Here is an 11,595-nt window from a genome sequence, read left to right on the forward strand (position 1 = left end):
TTGCTTTTTCCAGAATGTGATATACTTTGAATCCTGTTTTCAGATTGGCTTATCACTTAATAATAAGCATTTGAAGTCTTCTCATGGCTTGATAACATACTTCTCTTTAGAATTGAATATAGCCCATTTCTTTATACATTCATTTATTGAAAGACATCTTGGTTGCTTTCAAGTTTTGGAGGTTAGAAATGAAGCTGCTATAAATTTCCATGTGCAGTTTTTTGTGTGGGCATAGATTTCAGCTTATTTGGATAGGTGCTAAGAAGTGAGCATAATTAGTGAATTTTATGATGAATATGTTTAATTTTGTAAGAAACTGCCAAACTATCTTCCATAGTGGCGGTACCATTTTGCATTCTCAACCAGCAATGAATGAGAGTTCCTGTCACTCCATATCCTCATCAGCATTTAATGTCAGTGTTCACAATTTTGGCCATACCAGTATATGTGTAGTGACACCTTACGGTTATTTTATTTTCCATTTCCCCAGTGACATGTGATGTTGGACATCTTTTCATATGCTTGTTTGCCATTGTTATATCTTCTTTGGTGAGGTGTCTGTTCAGGTCTTTGGCTCAGTTTTTAATTGGGTTGTTCATTTTCTTATTGTTTAGTTTTAAGAGTTCTTTGTACATTTTAGATAACAGTCCTTATCGGACGTATCTTTTATAAATGCTACCTTGTTTTCTTGATTTGTCTTCCCATTTTCTTGACATTGCCTTTTGCAGAGGAGAAAATTTTAATTTTAATGAAGTCCAGCTTAGCAGTTATTTTTCTCATGGATTATGCCTTTGGTGTTGTAGCTATAAAGTCATTGCCAAACTCAAGGTCAACTATGTTTTCTCTTATGTTATCTTATAGTTTTATAGTTTTGTATTTTTACACTTAGATCTATGATTTTATTTGAGTTAATTTTTCTGAAGGGTGTTAAGATCTGTGTCTAGATTCATTTTGTGGTATGTGGATGTCTAGTTTTTCTAGCACCATTTGTTGAACAGGACTATCTTTGCACTATTGTATTACCTTTGCTGCGTTCCAGAGACCAGTTGTCTATATTTATGTGGGTCTATTTCTGGTCGATTCTCTTCTGTTGATCTTTTTTTCTGTTCTTTCACCAGTGCCACACTGTCTCGATTGCTGTAGTAAGTCTTGAACTTGGAATCTGTCAGTCCTCTGACTTTGTTCTTCTCCTCCAATATTGTGTGGCTAGTCTGGGTCTTCTGCCTCTCCATATAAATTTAGAATCATTTTATCAATATCTAAAAATACCTTGCATGGATTTTGATTGGGATTGTGTTGAATCTTTAGATTCAAGTTGGGAAGAACTGACATCTCAACAGTATTGATTTTCCTGTCCATGAACATAGACATCTCTACCTTTATTTAGTTCTTTGAGTTTTAGTTTTCCTCATATAGATCTATCTATATTTTGTTAGACTTATACCTAAGTATTTCATTTTGGAGGGTGCTTATGTAAATGGTATTATTGAATTTGAAATTTTTAATTTCAAATTCCACTTGTTCATTGCTGGTATATAGAGGAAAGTGATTGAATTCTGTATGTTAACCTTGTATCCTGCAACCTTGCTTATTAGTTTTAGGAGTGTTTTGTTTACCTAGACAATCATGTCACCTGCAAAAAAAGAGTTTTATTTCTTTCCCAAACTGTTTACCTTTATTTCCTTATACCATTGCATAAGCTAGGAATTTCAGTACAATGTTGAAAAGGAGTGGTGTGAGGGAACATCCTTGCCTTGTTCCTGATTTAGCAGGAAAGTTTCATTAAGTGTGACATTAGATGTTTTTATGTTTCAGCATAGTATTTATCTCCTTGTGACAGATTGTGTAATTATTGTTTGTTGTCATACTCTCTTCCCCTAGAATGTCAGTTCTCTAAAGACATCACCGTATCTGTTTTTATCACTGTTGAGTTGCCATCACCTAGTAGAATATACCAAGTAGTCAATAAATATTGGTAAATAAATACAGATAAATGAATAAATAAGGCATTCACTTCCTAAATTTGAATGGTAATCATAATACAGAAAGAAAGAAGCCCCTAGAAAGTATTGTGACAGAATAATTTTAAGACTTTTTATCTGATTAGATGAATGAAAGAAATTTAAAGATGGTTAGTCTGGGACTCTTGTCATTCCACGCACTCTCTCTAGACAGTCTCATTTACTCACATGGTTTCAGTTTACCATGCTGCTGACTCTCAAATCTCTAGTTCTAGTCTGACTTACCTCTTCTGAAAATCAGATGCCTAGTAGATGTCTCCACTTAGATGTATCATATCAATTTCACACAATCAAAACATTCATAATTTTTGTATGTAATTATGTATGTAATTTTTGTATTTTTGTGTTCTCTACCAGGGAGAGGGGTGTTGTCACCACGCTAGAGTGCCAAGTGCCACATTTGACATTTAAGTCTTTCTCCCTCTCCCTTTCTCCATCTAATAAATGACAAAATCTTGTTAATCTGAATTCCTTAAACATTCTTGAATCCATCCACTTCTCTCTAACCACTGTCTTATCTTTGTTTAGACCATTAACATCTCCTAACTTCATCATGGGATGAAGGATCCTCCCGCGCTGTCCTCTTTCCTCCTTTCCCATTCATTCTTTACTCTCTGGAAACAGGAATTTTGTAATTACAAGGGAACTTAGAGAGTTGGAGTGATTTTTACCCAGGATGACAGAGGTAAGAAGTAGTCAAGCTGGATGGCAGATTCTGAGTGACTGGAGACCCCAGTGACTAGACCCTTCACTGTACCGTGCTGTCTCCAGTTGTATCAGTGAATAAGTAGTTCAGTTTGCAGAGCCTTCTCATGATTTTCTTCTTGAATAACTTTTTGAAGCAGGGATTATAATTACCCTCACTTTTGAGATGAAAAAATCAAGAAAGAGAAGATAGGTAATTTGTCTCAAGGACAAGAAACTGTTAAGTGGGAGAGTTAAAACTAGAAATTGATTTCTGGCTCCAAAACCCGTGCTTTGCTAATGGTTGCAAATATACAGTATTTTGTGATTTGATTTTGTCATAGTGAAGTGATCGAGTGTGGGTCAAGTTACTTAAATTCTCAGTGCTTCAATTTCTTCTCCTATAAATGCATGAGGGACATCCCATTTGTCCAACAGATGGACCAAAAGCACTTATTATGGTGTTTGACACATGGTAAGGTCTTAGTAATTGAGATATATTAAGAGTTAACTATTATTTATATTACCCAGACTTCTTATTTCCATTACTTCAAGCTCTGTGTTACCAAATAATTAATAGCTTCTACTTTTCATTATTGTGTATTTTTCCTTACTCTCCAATATCCTAAGCATTCTTTACCTATTTCTTCTCCATACTTTTGCTTTAGCTATTTCTTCCTTTTGAATTGCCCCTGTTTCTTTAATCTGCTATTCAAATTTTATTATTTTCTTAAGGCTCTCACAGTCTCTGAAATACTTTTCAAATTATTCTAGCTGTGCTAATCTTTCATTTCTGAACTTTTGTACAACTTGTTCTATAATTGCACTTTATAAGTCCACTGTTTTCTAATTTATTATGGTAGTGATAATGCCAGTACTTGGGGCATAAAGATGGATGAGACCTAGTTCCTATCATCAAGTAATTTATAATATAGTAGATAAATTGTAGCTTCTATTTATATAGCACACCAGTTCTTGACCTCTCTTCTGGTTTTCACATCATTCATAATATGTGCACATTCATTATTAATATCTTGTTACACACTTTCACTAGGGGAGCATTTCCTTCCAGCACTGAGACTTGCTTATTTATAATGTTTAAAAGCCCTTTCTCATGTCTTCTCTTATTTAAGTGTCCTAACAAACAAATAAGACAGGAGCTAGTATAACCATAAACAGAACGAAAATTGAGATCCAGAGATAGCGATGTCACAGTTCCACATTGTAAGAATCTGACTCTCAAAGAGCTTTTGTTAGACTTGAATAAAAAGTTAATAATAGAGTTGGGACTTAAACTCAGCTTTAAGTATTTGGATAATCTGACAGCTGAATAGTAAGTTCCTGTATGCTAAGCATTTCTTAATTTAAACTTTGTGTTATAGGAATTTTTAAACAAAGACAACAAGGAGGAGTATCATGAATCCCTATGTACCCACCAGCCAACTTCAACAGTTAGCAGCATTTTACCAGTGTTGCTTTATATACCTCCCATGCTGTTTTGAGTATTTTAAACCAAATCCTACTCACAAATGTTTCAAGATGAGCGTTGACTTTAAATTTTTCTGAATATAATTATGTACAATACATTGATACTTTTAAATACTTTAATTCTATTTATAGTTCATTATTCCATTAGATATATAGTGATATTTAACAGATTTTTAAGTATATCTATTTCTATGGAAATATAAACTTTTAGGGTACTAGTTCTTATGATACAGGAGGATTTCAATTCTGGAATGCTTTTTTGATAAAAAAAATCATTAATGTGACTTGGAGGGGGGATATTTAGCCAGAGGAAACAATTAGATGATTTTGTGCTCCCAATGAGTACTGTTTTGGGGAAATTAAGTGCTTTTATGAGCATTTATTTTAAAAACATGTAAGACAGTTTTGGTAAAAGAATTTTTTTTTTCCTGTTAGTCTCTTTTTTCCTCTACCTCTCTTCTCTTTTGGAAGAAAAGATGTTCCTTCTCTTCTCCAAAAGCTAGCTTTAACAGCTGTATACCGGGCGTTATTTACCTCCCTTGTAGCCTTTTGCTACTTTATTCATAGCCTCTTTATATCTGTACTTTATTTTCTTTCCTTTCCTGTCAGCTTGTAGGCCTTTCAAGTCTACCTTATTAAAAGCAACAAAAGCAAAACAATCTTTCTTTGATTTTATATACCAGCTGCCTGTCTTAATACCTCTGCTGATACCTCACTGGCCTCAGGGAAAGGCCCAAATTCTATAGTGTGGCTAGAAGGTTCTTTTCCCTTTATCTCCCAGATATCTTTCCATCTTTGCTACTTATCCCAAATATCCTTACTGTTAATTCATAAATCATTATAATAATCTAAACAGTCACAAACTTGCTACATTAGCATATGATTTATACACTAATAGACACCATGCCAGAGGTTAGAACCAGAACTTCACTCATTCTTGATCAATTCAGCAAAATTCACCACTTAAATTTCCCACTGACAGGTGCTGTACTAGGCTCAAAGACTTTGAAATCCATTTGCAATTGAAGACATTACAGAGATACTGTGTACCTAAATATATAACAGTTTTTGTGTGTTGTAGGTGTAGTTGCTTTTGTAGTATGGCAATGTTCAGGTTGATTTATAATTTTTTATGCCAGGCAGTCATGGTCAAACTATGATCTAATAATATTTTAAAATTTATCTTTTAGGGACAGTATGGAAATTACCAGCAGTGAAAAGTACTTACATTCCAATAGCCAGTATCTATTAGCAGCCATATTGTCACCTCAGCACTGTGGACACCTCCCTGTGAAGAGACCCTTTCATTCCATCTAGTTTTTGGAAAAACCTTCTGGATAAATGGCTGTTTCATCAGTAAGCAGCCTCTGTGGCTTAGTTATGAAAAGGCTTTAGTAGCTCAAAAATACTCTTGATTTCACATTTCTACTCTAGATGGCAACATTGGACAGAAAATACAATGACATAACCAATTTGCAGTGATTTCGGAACTGTGTTTCAAATGAACTGTTACAGACTGAAAGGTGTGAACAGCTTTGTATGTTTATGAAGGTTAAGGGAATTTAATACTTTTCCACAGATTCTTTTGTAAGGGGAAGAGGGAAATGTACACTTTTTACAGCAGCAATATTTTGTATATTATGTTTATTTCATGTGGTGAATATGCAAGGCGGTACACTGTGCACTGGGCAGAATCAGACACCCTCTGTTAATGGGGATCAGAGCATGGTGGATGCTTGACTATGTTGGTCTCAAAATGGTGTTCTGTGAAGATAAAGGTGAGGGAGAAGACAAAGCACACCATATGTCCACTGTTACGTTCTTGAGAGGAAACTCAGATCCTTTTATCTGTTAGATAATCAAGGGCACTGTGATACAGTTTTGAGTAAAAAGACTTTTTTTTACAAGCTCTCCAGTTTTGTGGATTAAAACCTTTTTATAAAGCTCATTTATAATACAGTTTTAAAATGTGAGGCAATAAGAATTACTTCATGTGGGATCTGAAGAATCTTGGTAGCAGTTTCATGTAAATGAAGTGATAATCCTCTCCTAAAATAGCAATAACTGAAAATTAAAGTGTTAATTTTACCTTGTTTGAGTAATCAGGGAACTTAGTAATATCAAAACATTTTATAAAAAATATCAAAGAAGAGTCAACATTGATTCAGCAATTTTATTTTTTAACATTAGAAGGATAATTGGTTTATATATTAGAATAGTTCAGGAGACTTTAAAAACCTTTATTTCAACTTTCTTAACTGGAAATAATGCCATTTATAAAGGAACACTTAAGTTTTCCCCTTTTTTATGTTGATTAATATAACACAGATGTTTAGGAAAATGCTTGTTGGTGAGGTTCATTCTGATCTGTGTTAAAAGCATAAGGTTGCACCCTAGATCACTTTGTTTATTAGCACGGCACATTTAATCATATTTGAGACTGTCCTGTGCCTGCCTGATTGTTTTAGCTAATTTCAGGAATATTGCATTGGGCAGGAAATCATGCATTGAGAAGTTTATAACCGTAATTATTTAAGCATAATCTGAAAACATCTAGCCCAAAGGTAAGTTGCTATTTTCATCACAGTTGCCTATGCCCAGGGAATACGTTCTTTATAATTGAATTGTTTTTTCCCACTTCTAACTGGAAACAAAACAGAAGGGGTGCCATAAATTTGAATAAGCAAAACGTACTGTTCTTACTATATTGTAATCAAAAGGAAGAATTTCAGTGTGTCTCTGTGTGTGTGAAAGAGAGTGTGTGTTTTAAGGTCAGAGTAGGGTTTTTTCCAATGTGGTCAGTAGAAAACAGACATCAAGTTTGAACAGGTAAAGCATGGACAGCCTTATTGTGATTGAAATGTTCATAGGTTCTGTGCCAATTTTCCACCACTGTGTACTTTGTTGCTATTTAAAACTGTATCAACTCTAACGGAAGAATAAATTATTTGTGATTTTAATTTTCTCATTTGTTTCTTTAAATTAGATCTCTTTGACTCTCTTGTTTTGTCTGGAGATTATGCTGTGGGTTTTTTCTATAGGTTAGTCTGGTATAAGCAGACTGTATTTGTATTCTAGGACTTTATCAAAATTCTCTTGTCATGCCCAAGTTAATTAGAATTAACGTTCAGTAATCAGCATGTTGTGTGGGCTGTTTGTTACAGAACTCTTTCTCTGAAAATGAAGTCCATGAGGCTATAATCAAGATGACTGAATTAGATAAATGAGTTGAGGAGACAAAATTGTACTGAACCCAACCTGGTGTAGATATGTTATCTCATTTGAAATAAGCTCAACTGACATTAAGAAATAATTTGTCTTGCCAGCCCATCTTCTGTTGTCTTATTCTCCTTTTAATGGAAACTAAAATTGCAATTTTAATAAGCAGAATTTCCTCCAGGACTTTCTTCCTGGAGACTAGTGCATTTGCAAGGTTTAATTGTTTTATAACACTCCTATTTCGTAAAACTTTCTAATTGGTGGTGACAAAAATTACCTTACTCCTTTGATACCTAGTAAGAATAACTTTACCTGTAGCTTTCTACCAAGTTTGACATTGTCATATTGACTATATGTTCTAAAACTGAATATTTCATTGAAATATATTATAATAAAATACCATCCCATCCCATGAAATTGTAAAAGCAAACTGTAGTAAGAGATCAACATTTAAAAATATTTAAGTGTGCTAGTTTAGTTGTTTGAGACTACATTAGCATTTTTCTGTAGAGTTGTGGTGGCAAATTGTTTTTGGTTTTGTTTTTTTTAATGGAATTTTCAAATGTACACCAAAGTGGAGAGAATGGTGTAATGATGCTTATATACCAGAAACCTAACTTGACTACTTAGCAACTCATGGCCAATCTTTTACTGTCCATACACTCACCTACAAATTGAAACAGACACCATGTCCTTTAATTATTTCAGTATGTATCTCTAAAAGACAAGTACTCTTTTAAATAACACCTTGGTACCAGGGGCTCTTCCTGCTTGTGAAATTCTGTATCTTCAGTGTCAATAATGGATTAGACACCATCTTAGAATTTGTATGACTAAATCACTGTCTTTTATTTTTAAAAGTCATTTAAGTTAAGTAATTAAGATGTTAGCAAAAATAGATTATATAGTAAGTGAACAGTCTCCATAATTTTCTCTCTTAAAGGTAACAGTAAAAAGGTTTGATATACTTCTTCCAACTTGGTTTTATACACATAAGCCAACATATTATTCTTTTTGTCTTTTTAAACAAAAATAAGAGTCATACTAGCCATACTGTTCTGCAACTTTTAAGTTAAAAATATTTTAAATGCTCCTTATTCCTGTAGTGTTCCTAATTTTTTACTATTGCAAAAACAAAGCTTTCATAAACTGTCAGGGTTTCTTGTTTTTGTATGATTGTTGGGGTATTTCTGTACACTAAATTTCTTAATATGTTAGGTGTAAGGCTGTGTACTTTTTTGTCTTCCTAAAAGATACATCGTTCTAACACCAGATTGTTAGCCTCATTAATTTTTGCAGTTTTAGTAGGCTTTTTTAAAAAGGCTACTGCAGAATTTAATTTGAATTACATTTGATTTATTTGTAACTTTGAGCATCTTTTCAAATACCTAATGACACTTTATTATTTTTTGCTGTGAAATGCCTTTTAATGTTCTTTGTGCATTTTTGTTTTGAGATGTTTGTTGTGTAAGATAGAAAGGAAATAATTTAAACACATATACATAAATATATAAAATTATATATGGTTCTAAGTGTGCAAATGTTAATTCTGTCTCTATATATTGTACATCTCTTCACTCTGTTCATTATTTTTTAACTTTAGTTATGTCTTCCACTGTATTAAAGGTTTAAGACTTTTACATATTCAATTTCATAGCTTCTTACAACCTCCCTAACTTCCAAATTTATAAAAATATTCCTCATATTTGTTTCCACTTTTCTAAAATTTATTGTACATGGTATGATTTAGAGCATTAACTTTTCTCTATATGGATAACCAGTTGTGTCAATATCATTTTATTTAATAAACCAACTGATTTGAGATGTCACCTTACTTTGTTTATTTAAAACATTAATTATAGTTAGGCATGTTTGATTTATGCCATTTCAAAGACTAATTAGATTTAAGTATAACTTCACTTAATTGGCATAAAGTTGTGAGTTTTTCCCCCTTGCAAAAGTTTTTTTTTTTTTCCTAATTGGATAAGAATTAATTACAAGGGTATAAACATTGAATGGCTGCTTGTAAGAGAATTACTGAAATGTGTTTTTATGGAGAAAGACTAGAACCTCTTGGAGATTCTTGCTTGTTGACATTTTCAAGCTTTATAATTTTTTGCAGCCCAATTACCTCCATGGCTGCCCCAAAGTATCATAATTTGATAACTAGAAAAAAATTAACAAATCAATATAAAATCTTTTATATTGTTTAAAAGTCCAATTCTTGGAAATAGACAATGCAATATAATTTTTGTTAACTTATTAAAGGTGATCATTTAATTTATTGCTCTATCTGGGAAACTTGAGAATGAAGAAGGATACTATACAGATACACATACATACATATACATATATGTGTGTGTATGTTATATACTTGTACTTATGTGGATACATGTGTTTGTATATTTTTTTATTACATCTTTTTCCTGATAGAGATCTGTAGTTTAAAAACTTGGATATGTGAGCAGTGTATACATGTTTAGGCTATAATTTTTTTAACTGTGATAACATACTGAGAGGTTTTTCATGAGACAGTACGTTATAAATAATTACTTAATGTTAGAATAGGTGAATGAAAAATTCTGTATATTCTGAGAAGGTTTTATCATCTTTGGTCTCTGTTGGGGCATAGTGATTATTCCGCAGTATTCCTCTCTCTTTTTAAAAAAAAAATCCCCAAGTTTTGCTCAGGCACGTGGCTGCCTACCTAGTGACTATATTTCACAGCCTCTTTTGCATCTAGATGTGGTCATCTGACTAAGTTCAGATGGAACTGGAATGTGAGCTTGAGTGACATGTGCAGTTTCTAGATTATATTGTTTAAAGTGTGCTTCATTTTCTCTTTTCCATTCCCCAAGGGCTGGCATATGACATATTAGTGGGGAGCTTTGGCTTTATAGATTAGAAAAACACTCTAGAGATTCTGACGGTATAACTAGACAGAATCAAAAGTCTCCTGAATGGCTTCATGAATCCCATTTGTCTACTTCCTCTCTGTTTGGACGTTGACACAAGAGAAGTAACAGTTCTGTCTTATTTAAACTCTTTGTTACAGCAGCAAAGCCTATATTCTGATGGAGGGGCACGTAGTGGAGGGCCAGTTCATACTGCCCGATGGCATTCTGATTGGAGTCACCATTTTTAGGAATGACGAGTTAGTGTATTGTGTGTGTGGTATATTTCATAATCATTCAGTTCATATTCTTGACTAATGAAATAGGACAAAATTCATTATATTTCCTTTAAGATTTCCTCTGCCTTCCATCACTTGAATTAATTGAATGCTATATTTAGTAACAATAGATTTAATTTTAAAATATTGGTAAAAATGTATTTATTATCTTTTTAGAATCTGTATAGTAATAAATTGTATAAAGAGCATGTCTTTTAAGTACTTATTTTGAGAATTGTGTTAGTAGGATTTTATAAAATCATTTAGGTTTTTAAATTTATTCTCATTTCTGCTTTAATTTGTTTTTTTGGACTTTTTTCTCTAATGCTTTCTTGCCATTTCCTTTGTTTTCTAATTTTTACCGTATGAAATGTGTACTTTGATTCTCGTTTCCCTGCTGACTTTTCTTTTTGGCAGGAAAAAAAAAAGATATACTAAAAGCATTGATTTTACACCTATAGTGGCTCTCGTTACTCAGCTTTTGGTCAAATATACAGAATTTTATGTCAACAAGAGGTATAATTATATTAGCCATGGAAGGATATTTTGGACTAATGATTGTTTTTTATCTACTTTTTCATACACATCATTTTTTTAAACTTTTAGGACTCCTGATGTTATGTATCAAAATACTGTTTATAGCTATCAAGGATTTTATATTTTATCAACATGACTATATTAGGGAATTACTTCTGTTAATGCTTAGTAAATGAAGAGCAAGGAAGTACGGCTGTAGCTTTCTTTCTGGTACTAATATTGTTCTATTGCTAGAAACCCTACTTCCTGTTCATTAATTTCAGTATTCCAGTCTTTCCAAAGATCTTGCTTCACAGCAAGCTTTCATACTTCAAGCTCAACATGTTAGTGCTCAGTCCTCATTCCCACATAAACACAACCATTTTGAAAACATGAACTGATATTAATTACCCCCTTGGCACCAAAAAGTCAGGATTTCCTGATGCGGCACGCTAATGTAAAATGCATTAGTGCAAACGCTGGCTCCAAGGGGTA

The 11,595-nt window shown here is 33.0% G+C and overlaps 1 protein-coding gene across 3 annotated transcripts in view; it reads left to right on the forward strand.

Moving 5' to 3' along the window:
- SS18 (SS18 subunit of BAF chromatin remodeling complex) overlaps positions 1-7,153 on the forward strand; it is a 56,324-nt gene extending 49,171 nt beyond the window's left edge. For 2 of the 3 annotated variants that reach the window (XM_072949081.1, XM_006205090.4), the window contains exon 11: positions 5,384-6,350. In XM_072949081.1, coding sequence (XP_072805182.1) covers positions 5,384-5,410 — 27 coding nt within the window. In that variant the 3' untranslated portion in view covers positions 5,411-6,350. Of the gene's footprint in view, positions 1-5,383 lie in introns of all 3 variants that reach the window. The other variant, XM_006205092.4, reaches the window with a different exon arrangement.
- The last annotated feature ends 4,442 nt before the right edge of the window (positions 7,154-11,595 follow it).

Source organism: Vicugna pacos, chromosome 24 (genome assembly GCF_048564905.1).
Source record: "Vicugna pacos chromosome 24, VicPac4, whole genome shotgun sequence".
Taxonomy (NCBI): domain Eukaryota; kingdom Metazoa; phylum Chordata; class Mammalia; order Artiodactyla; family Camelidae; genus Vicugna; species Vicugna pacos.